At 41.6% G+C, this 19962-nt stretch overlaps 1 protein-coding gene across 1 annotated transcript; it reads left to right on the forward strand.

Moving 5' to 3' along the window:
- Positions 1-3645: 3645 nt before the first annotated feature.
- Crhbp (corticotropin releasing hormone binding protein) lies at positions 3646-17496 on the forward strand. The gene is made up of 7 exons (XM_013025244.1): positions 3646-3862; positions 4212-4305; positions 4614-4771; positions 6461-6671; positions 8844-8992; positions 12753-12870; positions 16836-17496. The coding sequence occupies exons 1-7, from the start codon at positions 3782-3784 to the stop codon at positions 16991-16993; spliced, it is 969 nt and encodes a 322-aa protein (XP_012880698.1). The 5' UTR covers positions 3646-3781; the 3' UTR covers positions 16994-17496.
- The last annotated feature ends 2466 nt before the right edge of the window (positions 17497-19962 follow it).

Genomic DNA, 19962 nt, shown 5'->3' on the forward strand with positions numbered 1-19962 from the left:
TAGTATACAGTTTTCTCTGTTGCTGTCCTTTTCAGAACCTCAGAATCCTTCTACACAGCTGGCAGGCTTCTTTAGATTTATTCCAAGGCACTAAGGACCACGACTCATTCTTCATTCTTTTCTGTCAGGGAGGAGCAGATGTTCCTTGCTGATGCTACATTCCAATGCACGTCAGCATCGCCTAATGACACAACACACCGACATTGCACCTAGCTGTACTTTTCCCTTTGATGTAGCCAGTGAGGGACACAGAGTGACATTTCATTATAATCTGCTGGGTAAATGTTAGTCATGAGATATTTCAGAGTGAGCCTGAAGGAAGCTGAGATAACAATGTCACTCCAAAGTTAAGAAAGCCATTGTACAAACACGAGAAAGTTTTTCTTCTTTCTTTTTCTTCTTTTCTTTTTCTTTTTTTTAACAGCATCTTACTTTAAGCCCTTAAATGTCACTTTTGCTCCTGTCTAATTGTTTCTTTTTATTTTTGTCAGCACTGGTATTAATTCTCAGGGCCTTGTATATACTAGGCAGGCATATCCCTAGCCCTTCTAGATTTTTGTGTGTGTGTGGGAGGGGGTAGGGAGATGAGGTGGTCATGATGCTTGAACTCTGGGCCTGGGCCCTGTCCCTGAGCTCTTCAGCTCAAGGCGAGCGTTCTACCACTTGAACCACAGCACCACTTTCAGTTTTCTGGAAGTTAATTGGAGATAGGAGTCTCATGAACTTTCCTGCCAGTCTGGCTTTGAACCATGATCCTCAGATCTCAGTCTCCTGAGTAGCTAGGATTACAGGTGTGAGCCACTGATGCCTGGTCTAGTTATTTTTATTTATTTTACTTAATAAATTAATTTTATTAAGGCTTGAACTCAGGATCTCACTCTCACTTGGCTTTTTAGCTCAAGTTTGGCCTACTACTTGGGTTAGACCTCCACTTCTAGCTTTTTGCTGGTTAATTGGAGATAAGAGTTTCTTTGATTTGTTTGCCTGAGCTCATATTGGACTTTGGGCTCCAGATCTCAGTCCCCTGAGTAGCTAGAATTGCAAGTGTAAGCCATTGGCACCCAGTTCCTCTAGTTATTTTTAAACCTTACCTTGTTATGATTTAGGTTCACTTACAGCGCTGTGGTTTTTGGAGAGGGATTAACTACATGGCTGGCTATAGAGAGTTCTTTTGAATTCTGACTTTGTTTCTTATTCACTGTGATAATCTAGGAAGATTATTTAATCTCATTTTCTTCATTAGTCCCAAGATTTTACAAATGACATTACCCAGCATTCCTTTATATGGGATCAAACTATTTCCTCCTTCTAGCAATTCCTAATTATCTTCTTCCTTTCTGCTTTATTACTAACTTCCCTGTTCCTTAATCTTCCCAATTCTACTCTGCTCTTCATTTCATCTTTTCTCTCTGATGAGCTAAGATACTCTCCATTATAGCATATAATTTTTAATGGAACTCTTCTTAGCTCATCTTTTGAAATGCAGTTCTGTCATTATATCCCAGCCTACTTCTCTTTTTTTTCTAACTCTGGCTTTTAATGTCTGCTAATGTTCTAATATGAAGCCATTCATTCTAATTTAATAATGATTATGAAAAACATACCTTTTGCATGTATTCCTGCAAAATGATTATTATTACAGAAGTAAAATTCTAATAATAAAGGTAATATAACATGATTGATGTTATTTAATTGTAGCTACCATTTCAATCTATCATCTATATAATATTTAATATGTACAATAATTTCCAGTATCTATCACCATTTTATAGGTAAGAAAACTGATGAGGAAAATTGAAAAGTCATTGGAACCAAGAGAGTTTTCTTTTGTGTTTAAAGGTATCTCTTGTGTAGATACCTTTAACTTGCAAGCTTAGCATCACTGTTTATGGAAACTATTTCTCCCTTATTCTTCATTCATAAGGCTCTCATGGGAGATAAGAAGGGATAACACAAGATACTCTGACAGGATGCTATTTCCTGAGTGCTGAGCCTCATTCCATAGTTTTATGTACTGGTGATAATAAGAGCATTATCCAGGTTTTTTTATACATGAAATTGGTGATCTTTTTTCTTTCTTCTAGTGCTAGGGCTTGAACTCAGGGTATGAGTGCTATCTCTGAGCTTTTGTGCTCAAGGTGAGCACTCTATCACTTGAGCCACAGCAGCACTTCCAAATCTTTTGATGGTTAATAGGAGATAAGAGTCTCACTACTTTCCTGCCTTGGCTGGTTTTGAACCACGATCCTCAGATCTTAGCCTTCTGCATAGCTAGGATTACAGGCATGAACAGGTACCCGGCTGGAATTGGTGGTCTTTTGAACACCACAGGGGTTGTACCACAGGTGCAGTGTGGCAGTCTGTGGATAAAGAGCCTGGGAAGAACCATTTGAGTTCCTGCCTTTAGTTTTCCCACCCATACATTCTGGAAGGCATTTCTCTTGACAATGGGTTCTCCTTTTCAATTTTTGTGCTGGTACTGGGGCTTGAACTGGCTGCTGTCCCTTAACCTGGCTTCATGTTTCTTTCTTTTGTTTTTTTGAGGCCTTGTCTCAATAAATAAATAAGACAACCAACAAGGACCCGAAGATGACTTGACACATTTCAGGCTAAGCAAGAAGATGTGAAACTATTTACTTTTCTCCTCTTTTATTCCTTGCACGTTTCTTTTATATACTCTTTCTGAAATTCAGACATCTAGTCTCTGGGGAGGGGAGAAAGCCCTGGTGAAGGGAGGCTTTCCAAATAATAACAGATGAAACTTTAGAGTTCAGAATTGTCTTTGCTATAAAAAAAAGTCTAGTCTAACACCACTAGGCAAAGTTACAATTTATTTTAGGTCTTTTAAAGACTAAACATGCCATTTCCTTCCCTTAAAAACATAGTGTGCTGGATGTTGGTGGCTCATGCCCCAAATCCTAGAAACTCAGGTGGCTGAGATCAGAGGATTGTGGTTTGAAGTCAGCCCAGGCAGGAAAGTGGGAGATTCTTAATCTCAACTTAACCACCAGAAAAGCCAGAAGTGAAGCTGTGGCTCAGGGGCAGTGCTTAGGCCCTGAGATCAAAACCTAAGAGGAAGAAAAAAGAAAAACCTGTAGTATGGTCTCATTGTGAGATAGATTTGAGTAACTTATTGTCTATACTGAAAAAGGGGTAGAAATGTCAGAAGAGGCAGAGCCCCCCCCCATATCCCATAATCTTGGCCACAAAGCAGAAAGTACTTTTCTCTGCTAACAGCAGTAACTTGCACCTAATTTGTGTCTGCATCTCAAAGCCATCGCTTCACTCTGTGTATTTGCTGTGCACAGAGCACTTCTCAGTGGCTCTTTCTACCAGCAGGTAGAAATAGTCTGGGAATTCCTAGAGGTGGAACAGAATGGCACTTTCTCAGCTGTTTACATGGAGCTAAAGTCATGGTTATAGCCACTTGTCCTGGAGTGAGTACATGGTGTCAGACTTTATCCTTCTTCCCCACCTCCTTTGCCTCCACCTCTAGCTCAGGGAGTTGTAATGACAAAAGTCATCATTCTTGGTGAATAATGCTGGGCCATGCTAAAAATTTGTGGCTGAGGACCCCCCCCCCTCCACTGCCACGCATTTGGTCACAGGGTAACCCATGGTAACTAAGCTTGAATCTGCTACGGGGCAAGGAGCCTCCCCTGTCTCCTGCTGTATAAAAGACACCCTGCCAGGGACCCCAGCAGCTTCGCACTCCGCTGCTCTCTGGGTGTGCAGCCAGCAACTCCGGAGAGGAGCCTGCAGCGGCAGAGGCAAGGCGAGCATGCCACCCAACTTCAAACTTCAGGGCCACTTCATTCTCATCTTCCTGGCCGCTCTGAGAGGGGAGAGCAGGTACCTAGAGGTAAGCCATTTCTCCTCGCGAGTGGCAACCCTCTGCTTTTATTTTTTATTCTTTTATATAGGGTTAGTTCTATCTTCCCCCCTCGGTGGAGTCCTATCCCTCCCACTTGATTTCTGTCGGACAGTTTTTTCTTCCCTTCCTCTGAGCCTCCTGCCTGCCTTCTTCCCATGGGGGAAGCCCTGGTCTAAAGGAAGGGGTGTAAGACCCTCTCCGGACTGTACACCTTCTCCTCTGCTTTCCCTGGGCCGCATTCGAGGGGCTCCTCGCCCACTCCCCCCCATACTACCTTCCCATCCACTTTCTTTCCCATCCCTTGAACTTTTCTCCTCTGATTGCCTTTCCTTGGCAGATGCAAGAAGCGGTGGGCTATGACCCTCTCCTGCTTTTCAACGCCAACTTGAAGCGGGACCTGGCTGGGGAGCAGCCATACCGCCGCGCTCTGCGTGAGTCTGGGCGCCCTGCTGGCCAGCGATCGCTGGCGCCAGCCGGGTGGGGAGGATGGGGCTCTGCCCCGAGGGCGCCCAGGATCCCCGGGCTGGAGTCAGGGCCTCCGGGTGAGACTCCGGTAGGTAAGGATCTGTGGGATCCCGCCCCAGGGTAAGGGAACCAGGAGGAGTTCTGGCTTGGGGCGCTGCGCTCTACAGAGTCCAGGAATGGGGCGCGCGGAGAGGGATTGCGCGAGGCTGGCGCTGTGGAAGCTGCAGCTCAAGATGCCCTCTCACCCCAGCCCGGCTTGGTGCCCTCCCCCCAGGGTGCCTGGACATGCTGAGCCTCCCTGGCCAGTTCACCTTCACCGCTGACCAGCCGCAGCTGCACTGTGCCGCCTTCTTCATCGGGGAGCCCCAGGAGTTCATCACCATCCACTACGACCTGGTCTCCATCGACTGTCAGGGCGGGGATTTCCTGAAGGTGAGGCACCCCTCCCATCCCGGGGAACCCTTGGGGGGGAGGCAGGGGGAGGGCGGGGGGAGGGAGCGGCCTGGGGGACCACGGGGGAGTGGAAAGGACCGGAATCCCGCCCCAAGCACAGGGAGCCAGAGACAACTCCTAATCAAACATCATTGTACACATTATGGTGCCCCGAATTGGAGAGGCACGCGGGGTGCGGGTGCGGGTGCGGGTGGGGGGTGGGGAAGGGCATACTGTGGAAACCTCGCTCCAATTCCAAGAAAGACTTCATCCAATACATTGTAGGTTGGGTGTGCTGTACACTGCCCTGGGGTGGTTTAAATTCTTCCTATAAGCTTTAGAAGCCCTAGGAACTTGCAAACACTTGAACTTGCAGTGTGAAAACTGTGATGCGACCTGGGCCAGGCCAAATCTGATAGCCAATAGCTAGCAGGAGAGCATGGATCTTGGTGAGAAGGTGAGCCCTACACATCCCAGATCTGAGCTCACCTGGCTCGGCTCTTGTGGTGCACGATCTTGTCTTCAAAGCCTGGCAGTCAGATCTGGGAACAGTAGGGCCCTGCAGCTGGGGGAAGTTGGAGGAGGAATCTACTTTGAGTCAGGAGAGGGGAGCACCAGCCCTGCAAGCCCATGGTCCCGCCACACCCAGCTGCCATAATTGCCCAGGTTGGGTTAGGATGGCTGATAGACTCGACTGTCCAACGAGAACAATCAAGATTAAAACCTTCAGAGCAGAATTATTCTGAAGCCTGTCAAAAATGTTAGAAATAATTTGTAGCTGGGTTGCCTGCAGTTTGGCTGATGTACGCTGTGCTGGACGTATTGAACTGGAGTCTGTGGGATTCTGGGAGGAAAGTCAATTGCCTTTTGTCCAGCTAGCAAAAGTACCCCGTGGAGACATGGCTTTTCTGACAGCATCGCATAACTGAATCATTGTTGGTGTTTTAAATAATTTGGGATGATAGCAAAAAATAAAATAATGGGTGAGCCCAACGCTGGTGGCTCACACCTGTGATCCTAGCTACTCTGGAGGCTGAAATCTGAGGATCATGGTTCAGAGCCAGCCTAGGCAGGAAAGTCATGAGATTCTTATTTCCAATGAACCACCAAAAAAGTGCGAAGTAGAGCTGTGGCTCAAGTAGTAGAGTGCTGGTCTTGAGCACAAAACCCCAGGGACAGCACTGAGGCCTTGAGCCCAAGCCCCAGGACATACATAAAAAAGGAATGTTGCTTCCCCAGTTTCCTTTGCTCTTTGATTTTGAGATGTTTTGTTCACATTTTAATGACTAGAAGAAAGATAGGGCTTAATGAAATCCAAGTAATGCTTCTGTAGACTTCTTTTGGAAAACAATGACCAAGATAACAGTGTGCATTGTCTATAATTTCCTTTTAGCCAAATAATTGAAGGGCTAAGATAAAGTATAGGACAGTTTAGCAGCTTTAAGACCTATACTTGAGCAATTGTTAGCCAAAAAAAGTCATATGCAGGAAAACACATGAATTAATTATGTGTAATTACTCATCAGTCCTCACAGTCCAAATATACATAAATGGGAAGCAACTAGGCTGGGGATGTGAGCTGTTAATTTCTCACTTAATCTAGCTGGAGAATTTTTCTCTCCTTTTCAATGTTCATGGTTTAAGAGGTTATAAAAGTGACCATCTATGTATTTTATTTTTTGGGGAAAGGTGTTTGATGGATGGATCCTCAAGGGGGAGAAATTCCCTAGCTCCCAGGACCACCCTCTCCCCACCATGGAGCGGTACATAGATTTCTGTGAGAGTGGTCTTATCAGAAGAAGCATCAGATCTTCCCAGAATGTGGCCATGATCTTCTTCCGGGTTCATGAGCCAGGAAACGGATTCACACTAACGATAAAGATGGACTCCAACCTCTTTCGTAAGTGAGCTTCCTGTATTCTCACTCAAAAGATGAGACTTGGGGGAGAGGGTATCAAACCTGATTTTTATTCCATTTATTTCTTTTTATTTCCATCAGTCAGGTTATGAGTACAATGCATCTTGATCAATGTCACCCCTTCCATTATTCTCCTAAACCTGCTTTTTCAAGGTAATATTCTCCTAGATGTAGGAAATTTGATGAGAAATGGTTTGGATGGAAATCCATTCACACTTAGAAATCACCTAAAGAATGTTTTTTATTCACTACTGTGAAAATGAAATTAATAGTTTTAAGTTTGCTTCCTGGTCTATCCTAACTTATGGTGGATACGAGTCTATTTTTCTTCATAGTCTTGTTTTGATGTCCTAAGGTACTGTAATGCATTCTGTGACAAACTTTAATCTCCCCAGTCATTCTAGGAATCCAGGATAAGCTTAAAGGATCAGATATGCAGCTGTGGTCCTAGAGCTAATAGGCAAAAGCTGAAAGGCTGCACATCTGAGATATGCTAGACAGATGTCATGCCCTGAACACAGGATTGGGCTAGGTTATCTTTGTGTTGCCTTTCCATGCTGAATCTACCATCACATAGTTCAAGCTTACACTAGAAAGCTGTATAGTTGTATAGCTGATTATCCTAATCAAAATGAATCCACTCATCTGTTTATATTTCCCCATTGAAGGAAAAATCTTAAAGAAAGCGAGAAAGCAAGCTAGCAAGCATATCACTCATTACAGGATGCATACAAATGGATGTGACTATTTCATGTAATTGAGGGGTGAGCCCTAACCTCAAGGATAATGTGTTACTGGTCTTCTAATTCTATTAAAAAAAAGAAACAGCAGGACAAAGGATGAACTAATGCAGTATTGAAACTCACTTGACACTGTGTTGGACATACCTTATAACTTGGGTGGGGGGAGTAGTCAGGGGGTAAGCAGGAGAAAATGAGAGATGGGGTAACAGTGTTTAAAAACACTGTACTCATTACCTTACCTATATAACTGTAACCCCCTGCTCATCAATTTTTCAATAAAAATAAAAAAGGTTTTCCTTCCCCAGGGTGTTTCTAAGATTAGAGCAGAATAATTCTAGAGGATGAAATGCAATACTTTTTTATTCTTTATTTGTTAAGAAGTCACAAGACACCATTAGAACTGAGGCATTTCAGTTCTTTTTGAAATTAAGTGTGATTAAAAATAGAAGGAGGCAAGAATTAGGTTTAATCTGGTCAGTCAGAAACTTTTGTACCATAATAAGCAAAAATGCGAATTCCAATGCTTCAGTTTCATAGATAGAAGAATATCATTAAGTCTACATTTGAGACCAAAATTCAGAATTGAAACCCAAATTTCAGAAATTCTTGAGAGCATTACACATTAAAATTTTACTTTTTAAAGCTGGGTGCTGGTGGGTCATGCTTATAACTCTAGTTACTCAGGAGGCTGAGATCTGAGGATCACTGTTTGAAGCCAGGTCGGGCAGGAAAATCATGAGACTTACCTCCAAGTAACCACCAAAAAAGAGCTGAAAGTGGAGCTGTGGCTCAAGTGGCAGAGCACCAGCCTTGAACACAATGACAGTGCCCAGGACCAGCACAAAAATTAAAAAAGAATTAGTCAATATCCAGCAAACATTCATCTGACTTAAGCCTTCTTTCTATTTAAATCTTAGCCTGAAGGTTTTACTTGAGATAAAAGTATTTAGTTAATTACAAAAAAAAAATATGACCCCAAATTCTGTGAGTAAATATTTCAAACAGACAGGGTTTGAGTTCAGGCCTTACTCTGAAGCCTTGATTCTCCCAGATGCCTGCCTTTAACCGAGATGTTAGTAAACAGAAAGATTTCTAGAACTTCTACCAGGCAGTTCTATTGTCTGGTTGGTAATGTCCTCTGATTGTAATAAAACAACTCCCTGCAGCTGAGGACCTACCTACAGGGTCCATGTCAATGATGGTTTTTATTCCTCAACTCTTTCCTTTTTGCAGATGTCATTATAATATATATTCTGTCTCTGAGTACAATACTCTAGACCATGAACAGAAACCTAGAATAGGGGCATGATCAATTTCTGTAAATACCTAGCACATCAACTAATGTAAACATCTCTCTGTGTGTGTGTCTCTCTGTCTCTCCCTGTCTCTGTCTCTCTCTCTCCTTACAAAGCTTGCAATGTCATCTCTCAGACCCCAAATGGCAGGTTTACCCTGGTGGTCCCGCATCAGCATCGAAACTGCAGCTTCTCCATCATTTATCCAGTGGCCATCAAAATATCTGATCTCACACTGGGACACTTCCATGGTCTTCACTTAAAGGTGAGTGGTTTGCTTCCTTGCTAATCACTTGGCAAGAGCTGAATTTTATCAGAGCCCCAGCAGATGTGACATCCAAAAATTGGAGCAGCCTTTCCCTTCGGCTATTAAAGCTCCCCTGCACTGCCCTGGCGGCTTTAGCTTAAGCTCTCTTCTATTTCCATCATGCTGTAAGCCTCATGCTCAGGTGCCCATTCTGACTACTTCAATGTTTTGCTTGTGACGTAAGGAATGCTCTCAATTGGTAAACTTGTGGTATGTAATTACAATTGAACTCGCTTGTACTCGTCTTCTTTTACAAAAATTCTCTCCTAGCAGAACCTAGTGTGAGTCATCAGCACAGCTGCTTTTCTGATTATTGGAATTTTCTTTTGATATGAAGGAAGCATCTCATTGGTAGAACTGGGCTAGCGATGGAAGAATGCTAACTGTAGCATAAAATACAAAATTGGATTTTTAGATTGCAAAAAGCGCCAAAGTGTTTGCATTACATTTAATTCAATCCATTTGCTTTGAAAATATTATCTGAGAATTCCTATCAAGTTACTTTCATATGAACTTCCACACGGGCCTTCAACTGAATACTAAACTTAGCCACATTTATTTGTGCTGATAGCATCTTCCCTGTGAGTCATCCCATTTCCTTGTATGTATGTGCTCAAATGCTGAGGTGAAGATAACACACCTATATACTGGTATCAAAGGTAGCCAGAGTTCCTAATCAGACAGATTTTAGTGGAAGTCAAATAAATTGGACCAGGGCTGAGAAAAAGAATGCATATCCAATCTCCTCTAGTGGACCACTGCCTATTTTTGCTGTTGTTGCTAGGCCTTGGTAAAAGAATGATCTTCTGATGAGGGTGTATTTGAATGTGTGTACTTCAGCCTCATTGGTTTGATATTGTTTGTATGTCATCTGCCATCAGGCTTGAACTTTGAGCCTGGATGCTAGCCTGAGCTGTCCAGCTCAAGGCTAGCTCTCTACCACTTCACCCATAGCACCACTTCTGGTTTTCTGGTGGTTAATTGGAAATAAGAGTCTCATGGGCTTTCCTTCCCTGGCTGGCTTTGAACCGTGATCCTTAGATCTCAGCCTCGAGTAGCTAAGATTACAGACATGAGCCACTGGTGCCCGGCTCTTCCCTTAACATTTTAGAGCCTTATGTGTTCTAGTCATCTATTCCTTAAAAAAAAAAAAAAGTATTTCTTGAGGGCTGAAGATGGTGATACACACCTGTAATTCCAGCGCTGGGAGGCTGAGCCTGGAGAATGAGAGAGGATTACAGAGGAGAGGTCAGTGAACACCAAGGAATAGCAGCATCTGTGCTTCTTTGTTTTGTCCCCTCATTTTACTTTCTACTTCTTCCCAATTTCTTTGTTTCCCACTTTACTCTTTCAAGCCTGCCTTTTCAGCACCACCTGCTGACATTTGGAACCTAAAGAATCAAACGGAAATTTCTGTCTTTGGAGATGTTCCCCTTGGACACCCTCTACCCAGGGGAAAGGCAATTACTTTTTTTTTCCTTTCACCCCTATATAGTTTAATTTGACTCTCAATTCACAAACATGAAGCCTTATGCACAGGGAGGTTAATTAAATCTCTATTTCATCACTTGATGAAGTTATATGTAAAGTACCTAAATATAGAATCCCACACATAGTAGGCTGTTTTAATATACCGTCCCCTGGGGCTCCTTTCATCAGCGGAACAGTTGTCATTATAGTATGTGGTAATTCATGGTGTAGTTTCCATTGTATTTCAATGTCCTCCTCCTTCTTCTTCTCCTTCCTCCTCCTCCTCCTCCTGCTCTTCCTCCTCCTTCTCCTCCTCTTCTTTCTCCTCCTCCTCCTCCTCCTTCTTCTTTTCTTCTTTTGGTGCTGGTCCTGGGGCTTGAACTCAGGGGCTGGGGACTGATCCTTTTGCTCAAGGCTAGTGCTCTACCACTTGAGCCATAGCACCACTTCTGCCTTTTTTTTTAATAGTTTCTTATAGATAAGAGTCTGAGAGACTTTTCTGCCCAGGCTGGCTTTGAATCATGAACCCCAGATTTCAGCCTTCTAAGTGTCTAGGATTATAGGGGTGAGCTACAACAGGTTGGCCAATGTCCTTCTAAAGGTGTAATATGTGCACTTCTGCCTGAGTCCCTATTTTCAATTGTTCCCTTTGTGCTAGTTAACTTATAGATACCTATCAGGCTTTGCTACATTTCTGTGAAGAACAGGATTACAGGCAAAATGAGCTATGCAAATTGTAGGAGATATTACAGAATGAAATTGAGAATTTCAAGACAGCTTGGTATGGAGGCACATGCCTGTAATCCTAGCCACTTGACAAACAGGCATAGGATGATCCCAGAGAAAGGTAGAGTGAGATCTCATCTGAAAAACTAAAAACAAAAGGACTGGAGGGGCGGGGCTACCAAATACAAGGCCTAGAATTGAATCTCCAGCACTAGTGAATTAATTACTTCAATACAGAGAGAGCAGAGCATTAAAGTCAGTACTCAAGCTGGGCCCTGTGTTCTGCAAAGGTGGCATGCTGAGGAGGCAGTCTGCTCACAAGAGAGGGGGTACCCAAAGCAATTCAGTAGGGCCAAGAGTAGCTGTTTTCTTTGTGTTTGTGGAGTGAGGCACATGAATTGCTGTGAGTAAGACTAGGGGAAGGGTGAGGGGAAGCAAGGGAAGCTACAGTGGGTCTCACAATCCATTCTTCTGTTGAGTACCATCACATAAATCTGTTTTCATTGAAAGGAGAAAGATGATTGGTGTGTTCAGTGAACTTGGGGCCCTAAGTCAGTTTTATTCTTTCTTTAATAGGATCATAATTAATCAAAATCTTTGTTGATAGAAATGATATGTTCCAATGGAATAAAAATTCTTTTATAAAGAAGAAAGGAGAGGCCTGGGAAGTTGGCTCAGTGGCAGAGTGCTTGCCTCGCATGCATGAGGCCCTGGGTTTGATTCTTCAGCACTCCATAAGCAGAAAAACACCAGAAGTGGTGCTGTAGCTCAAGCAGTAGAGCGCTAGCCTTGAGCTGAAGAGCTGAGGAACAGTCCCTGGGCCCAGAGTTCAGCTCCCATGACTGACAAAAAAAAAAAAAAAGAAAGAAAAAAGAAAGGAGAATTGCTTGTGGCTTATGCCTGTCATCTTAGCTACCCAGGAGGCTGAGATGTGAGGATCATGGTTCAAAGCCAGCCTAGGCAGAAAAGTCCATGAGACTCTTATCTCCAATTAACTACCAAAAAGCCAGAAGTGGAACTTTGTCTCAAATTGTAGAGTGCTAGCCTTGAACACAAAAGCTCAGGGATAGAACCCAGACCCTATATTCAAGCCTCAGGACTAGCATACACATTAAAAAAAAAAAAAAAAGGTTTCTGCAAGAAAAGGAAAGGAGATGAGTTAAAGGAAAAAAACCTGAAATCCTGTTTATAAAGTACAGATAACTGATTTCATTTAACTCTGCCTGCCTACATTAAGAAATTCAAATAATTCCATGTGTCCATGTGATTTGAAAAGCAAAGCATTTTAATATTTCATATCAAGTTTATAGATTCCTATAAGCACATTTTAGACAATATGCTTGATTTACTCAAGCTATTTAGGAAAGTGATTCTTATGACTAATTTCCAGAGTTCCAGATATTAAATACCAATGGCACTTCCAGGGTGCATAGGGCTGATTAAATGAATTCTCCTGCCCAACACTGATTTGACTTCTGTCACTGATTTAAACATACCTTGCTCTGTTGTTTTATTTTCTTAGAGACCTCCAGCAGATTGCGGGGAAATTGGAGACTTTGTAGAGCTACTAGGAGGAACTGGATTAGACCCTTCTAAGATGATGCCATTAGCTGATCTCTGCTACCCTTTTCATGGTCCTGGTAAGCTAGTTCTTCAATTATTAATCATGTGCCCACCCATGTTACTTTACATAAACACCCCTCCACCCTGTGTTTCTATATATTGGAAAACAAGTTCTTCCAAAATAAACTCACTGAGCCAATATTAGAAGTATATGTTTGAGCTTATGCACAGTATTAAAGTGCATGATCAAATTATAGCTATGAAGCGAGTAGGATGTATATTTAACATTGGCCCCAAGTAAAAGTGAAAAGATAAAACTTTCCACTTTTTTCATATTCTTGGGAATCCCTCCCTTCATCCTCTGTTGTTAAAGTATATATTTATTGAAAGACTAATGGTTCAAATGGTAGATGTACCAAGGATTGGTAATAATACTAACAATGACAACAAAATTAATGCAGCAATATGATAATAGTTAAATATATTTTCCACTTTTGTGTATGTGTTTGTTACTTATAGCAAATAAATAATAAAGGATTAAGCCTTTACTAGAACTGCTGTCTGAACTGCTGAGGGGCCCCAACTTCTAGCAGCTAAACCAGCTCCTTAGAGGCCATTGCAGCCCAAAAGTAAATGGTCAATCCTAAAATGGCTGCTTATAATTAAAAAAAAAAAAATTGGGTCGGGCATCAGTGGCTCACACTTGTAATCCTAGCTACTCAGGAGGCTGAGATCTAAGGATTATGGTTCAAAGCCAGCTCCAGGCAGCAACGTCCATGAAACTCTAATCTCCAATAAACCACCAGAAAACTGGAAGTGGCACTGTGGCTCAAGTGGTAGAACGCTAGCCTTGAGCTAAAGAGCTGAGGGACAGCATCCAGGCCCAGAGTTTAAGCCCCACAACCAAAAAACCCCAAAAAACAAAAAAGCAAAAAAGGTCTGGGAAGGTGGCTCAGTGGTAGAGCACTTGTCTTGCATGCTTGAGGCTCTGGGTTTGATTCCTCAGCACCACATAAGCAGGAAAAAAAAAAGCTGGAAGTGGCACTGTGGCTCAAGTGGTAGAGCGCTAGCCTTGAGCTGAAGAGCTGAGAGACAGTGCCCAGGCCCAGAGTTCACGCCCCATGACCAGATCCCCCCCCCAAAAAGCAAAAATCCCCAATTGGTTCAGTATACAGCTGCCAAGCAGAAGCAGACCTTCTTTATTAGAGACCAGTGAGGATTTCCATGTGATCATGTACAGGTGGATGAGGATGGGATAGAAATGACTGGCCTCATGACCAAGCTAACCAAGTGTACCTGTGTGTGTGTGGGGATTACATTAAACATACCTCTAGCATGCATTTCTATATCTGTGCTTCAGGTACAGGAGTCTATGTGCATCATTTTTTTTTTGTCAGTCATGGGGCTTGAACTCTGGGCTTGGGCACTGTCCCTGCACTCTTCAGCTCAAGGCAAACGCTCTACTGCTTGAGCTACAGCGCCACTTCTGGTTTTCTAGTAGTTTATTGGAGATAAGAGTCTCACAGACTTTCCTGCCCAGGATGGCTTTGAACCGTGATCCTCAGATCTCAGCTTCCTGAATAGCTAGGATTACAGGTATGAGCCACTGGCACCTGGCTCCATTTGTATCTTAAGAGAAATAAAATAAAAAAAGAAGATGAAGCATCCCAGTGTCTAATCTCATAGGTAATTCCAATCATAGACTCTTCCCTACATAAGTAAGAAAACTCTAAGCAGAGAGTCACTTTGGTCAGTTGTGCCCAGTTATCTTTAAAACCAGGTCAACTCAACAGTGTTTTCTTTCTCTAACTTGATGCTGAGACCTTGATAGGAAAAACAAGGTCTGAGACAGAATTAATACATAGAGGTAGACACTATAGCCTAGTGTGGTCTCTGTCTCTACCCTCCCTAAACACAACAAGACTTCAATTTTTTTTTTTTTTTGACATTCCCGGGCTTGAGCTCAGGGCCTGAGCTTTTTTGCTCAAGGCTAGCACTCTACTTTGAGTCACAGCTCCATTTCTGACCTTTTGGTGATTCATTGGAGAGCAGAGTCTCATGGACTTTCCTGCCTAAACAGGCTCCCAACCTCAATCCTTAGATCTGAGCCTACTGAGTAGCTAGGATGTCAGGGGTGAGCCACTGGCACCCAGCTTAAAAGGAAAGTTTAGATTAAAGAACATTTGTTCTTTAAAATCTACATCATTAAAGCCAGGGTCATTTTTCTGATTGAATCACATGACTTTGAAGGTGGCAAAAGAGCTAGACAAGGGCCAAAAATACTTTTGCCTAATTTATGTACATAACTAAAGTTAGTTTTTAGATGACTTTAATAATAATAATAATATCAGTTTTTAGTTCATTTTAAATGTTTGATTGTTTTTCTTCCACTCTAATCCCACAAGTCCTTCCTAAATTATTAAAAAGTATAAATTGATTTTGTCCTTTAAATTGAATTTTATTAAAATCTATGTCAAAATAAATAATCGTTACATTAAAGGAAATAAGATGTATTATATGAAGTTTGGAATAAGATCAGAAGAATAGCCTTTCAAATTCTTTAAAGAAAAATAAATGTAGGCTGGGAAGGTGGCTCAGTGGTAGAGCGCTTGCCTTGCATGCATGAGGCCCTGGGTTTGATTCTTGAGCACCACATAAGCAGAAAGAAAAAAGCCGGAAGTGGCACTGTGGCTCAAGTGGTAGAGCACTAGCCTTGAGCTGAAGAGCTGAGGGACAGCGCCCAGGCCCAGAGTTCAGGCCCCACAACCGGACCCCTCTCAAAAAAAAAAAAAAAAGAAAGAAAAAGAAATGTAGCTGGGCGCTGGTGGCTCACACCTGTAATCCTAGCTACTCAGGAGGCCGAGATCTGAGGATCACAGTTCAAAGCCAGCCTGGGCAGGAAAGTCCATGAAATTCTTATCTCCAATAAGCCACCAGAAAACTGGCAGTGGCATTGTAGGTCAAGTGGTAGAGTGTTAGCCTTGAGCTGAAGAGCTGAGGGACAGTGCTCAGGCCCAGAGTTCAAGCCCCATGACCGACAAACAAAAAAAAATTGTGGCCCTCTAGTCATAAAGTAAGTATGAAATTCTCTCATATTAACTAAAATAACTAAAAAATTTACAGGATCAATGTTTATGATGTTTTCAAATTGACTTTTACCTTAAAAACATGGAATGGTTTTGCTTTATTTCAGCCCAGGTGAGTGTTTGTGAGGCTCTTGTTACCCAATGGTAATGGAATTTGTCTCCTCAGAATTTAGAAACACCTCATAGAGACAAAAAGTATGGAGGGAAGTTAAGGAAATTACAGCAGCAGGAAGAATTATTGTGGGCAGCCGAATCTTTCCTAGGAATCAGCTTGAGGCTGGAAAAATAAAAGGAAAATGATTTTTTAATTAAAAATATAATGTGACTTTTAATATATGACTACTCAGGCACACCTTCATGAGAAGAGTAAGTTGACAGATGTTCACATGGATAACAAGAATAGTGGATAAAAGACAAGTGCTGATATTAGAAGTTATTTCAGACATGCAGAGCACTGAGACAGAAAAGGTGCAGCTGGGCCCTAGAACAGGAGCTAGCCTACAATGTGTGTGTCTGTACTGTGCAATTGACCTTTGATTTACATGCACAACACTTACTATCTAGATCAGGAAAAAATAAGCAGGTGATTTTTAAATCTTTGCTCTACATAAACATCCAGTGGTACATGCCCTTAGCCCTTTATCATTAAACCCCAGGTGTGGTGACACCCTCTTGCAACTGTCTCTGTACATTTCCAACCTGTCCCTAGGGACAGTCTTGACCCCACCTAGAGAAAGTTCATGGATAGCCTTTGCCCACTTTCCCACCTGATTTCATGATATATCAAAACAAAACAAAAACAACAACAACAAAAATGCTTCACCCATTAGTGTATGTAAGAGAATGTGTAGAGAGATATGCCTACCATGTTTCACTGTGTTTAAATGATCTGGTGGACAGCAATAGTATGTATGGTTTCTAACCTACTGAGAAACTCCTATTTCCATCCATTACAGCCCAGATGAAAATTGGCTGTGACAACACTGTGGTGCGCATGGTCTCCAGTGGAAAACACATAAATCGTGTGACATTTGAATATCGTCAGCTGGAACCATCTGAACTGGAAAATGAAAATGGAAACAGCATCCCAGAATTCTGTTTGTTGAGCCTTTGAATACCCAAATGACTGGTGTGCTACTGACTAAATGTGTTCTTAATGGCTATTGTCTATAATTTTGATGACCAGCTAGTGAAAAGCTTTTCAAATCAGTCGGTATTTAGGCCATGAACATACAGACACGTTAAGTTTTTGTACTGTGCTCCCTTTTTCTTTGTAATATATTATTGAACCAAGGCACATGGCAAGTTTTCTATTGCATGGTAGGAAGCAAGTTTCAACTGGAAATGTTTGTAATTTACAGGTGTGTTGCAAAACTGAACTCTTAAGTGTAAAACAATGTTGTTTTCAAGGGAAAGGACTACAAAGGAAGGAAAAGATGTCACTAATAGTTTTCTAACAGAAAACTTCAAAGGCTTGTATATACCAAAGGAGCTGCATCTGTTTATTTTCTGTTAGCAATTCTGTTAACAATAGATAGAAGTGGTAGCCATTTTTGGTTGATTTTTAACCAAACTTTGTACTTTCCATCCACAAATACAAACATGAATAAATGTGTTCAAAACATTGGCATCTTGACAATATGTTTTATTTGTTTACTTCTTCATTTATTATTTTTGTTGGTGCTTGTACTAGGGCTTGGACTCAGGGCCTGCGCACTCTCCTTTAGCTTTTTCACTCAAGGATGACACTCTTATCACTTGAACCATAGTTCCACTTCCAGCTCTTTTGGTGGTTAACTGAAGATTAGAGTCACATGGATTTTCCTACCCAGGCTGACTTTGAACCACGATCCTCAGATCACAGCTTCCTGATTAGCTAGGATTACAGGTGTGAGTTACAAGCTTCTAGCAATGTTGTACTTTGTTTTCCTGATTCGTCTTTTCCTTTGTAACCCTCAGAAAATGATACTCTCATGTACTTCAGAACTAAATGCTAAAAGCGATTCTTAGAGATTTCTCAGAGTTGGTAGAACTCTGGACTGTTGAGATAATTATGAAGAGCAGAGGAGGAATGGCAGTGATTGGTTGGTTGTAGAGGGGAAGCCTGGAGCAGGAATCTACTTTCCATTGGTCTCTGGAGAGACTCAGTTCATGTCTTTATCGCAGTGGTCATACTTTTCAAGAAGGACAGCAAGGACCTCAAAATTCTTGTAGACAATTTTCAGAAATCTGAGTACTTCTCTGGTTCTGAAAACAGTTTACTGCTCCCTGAATGTTTTGTGTTTGACAAGCAATATGTAGACAACATCTCTGAGCAAAAATATCTTCTGAAGAATATTCTGAAGTGAGCTCTTTATGTTAATGGAGGAAACTTCAAACTATGCAGTAATTAATGGCTTCATTATGATTTTCGAAACATATTTAACATAAACCTCATTCAACTATCCTAGAATCCATCAACCAAGCAGAAGGATTAAAAACTAAGGGGAAGTAGAGCTTAGCTCAAGTTTTAACACAATAGATATTCTAGAATGAGTGACTAATTTAGCAAATGGTTGAATAAATTTCTGGATGGGTGGGTGATTATATAATGCTTTATAGGCATCTGCAAAATATTGAGTTCCTCAGTTTACTAAAAAAAATTCTAGCTGGGTTCCAGTAGCTCACACCTATATTCTTAGCTATCTTATTAATAATTGCCAAGCAAGCATTAATATCACAAGTCATACCCCTTGCCCTTTTGTTTGTGAGACAGAGTCTCGTTAACTTTGCCTGATCTGTCCTCGCAAAAGTGTACACAACATACAACATACAACACTCCTGGATCTACTTACAGAGTATCTGGTGTATGCACCACCACGTTCAGCTATAGCTTACACGCTTCAAGAGGATAGCCACTCTTAAGAGTTTTCATTCCAAAAAGATGGAGTGGGTTTTTGGAAACAAGATAAGAGGTGAGATTTCTGGGGGAAAATTCTAGGGAGTCTTGGAGTTCTGTCACATCCACTGAGTGAGTATATGGGGCAAACTTGCCTTTCTTTTCCTTTTTTTTTTTTTTTTGGTGCCAGTCCTGGGGCGTTAACTCTGGACATGGGTGCTTTCCCTGCACTTCGTTTGCTCAAGGCTAGTGCTCTACCACTTGATCCACAGCTCTATTTCAACTTTTATTTATTTTTATTAGTTTGTTGGAAATAAGAATCTCACTGTCATTTTGCCCAGGCTGGCTTTGAATTGGATATCAGATCTCTACCTCCTGATTATACCTCCAGATCTCTACCGCCTCTCAGGAGGTATAAGCAATCTACTCAAACCTGCTTTTCTGAGAAAGGTCATTGAGCAAAGTTATTAAGATCATTCACTCAGTTGAGTGATTCGGGCTCTTAAAATTCCAACTTTGCCACTTACTTGAGTAAGTCACTTACTCATTTTACATCACTGAGGTTTTTAATATGTATCTTCATCAGCTTTTTTTCAAAGTGAAATGTTTAAATATATCTAAAACCTTAAAAAATATATTTATCTAAAACCTATGTGAGGGCTTAAGAGTCTCTGTCCTCTCTTCAGCATTAGTTGCAAACACTCCTTCATTTGCTTGTAATTGGTTGTATTGTAGTAAATGAAATCTTACTGCTTTTCTGTTATTTAATTTTGCCTTTTACTAGATGAATCTTTATCTACCATGTAGTTTTTCTCAGGATTGAAATTCAGTTGGCTCAGTATGAAATTTGGTGATAAAGGATTTTTCTAAATCTTCATTTATTGCATTTTAATAGCAAAACAGTGTTTGCCTGCAAAGTAGAATGTTTAGGAAAGAAAAATAAGGGTTTGATGGACAGGATTTACTTGTAGGCAGTGTGTTGATGTGCTCAAAACCACCCAATAAGAGATTTGGGGAAAAGAGCTCTGATTATAGTTAATCATAGGAAATTATATCTCAGTACACTCTTCTTTGTGCCACTATTACAGAAAGAGATACACTATTGTATCTTCTGATAAACAGATAAAGGGCTTGTGTTCTAATGGGTCATTTGTACTGATTACCAGACATTTTCCTCTTTGCATCCAAGTATTTAGTGTGTGTGT

The sequence above is a fragment of the Dipodomys ordii genome, unplaced genomic scaffold (genome assembly GCF_000151885.1).
Source record: "Dipodomys ordii isolate 6190 unplaced genomic scaffold, Dord_2.0 Scaffold83, whole genome shotgun sequence".
NCBI classification, from domain to species: Eukaryota; Metazoa; Chordata; class Mammalia; order Rodentia; family Heteromyidae; genus Dipodomys; species Dipodomys ordii.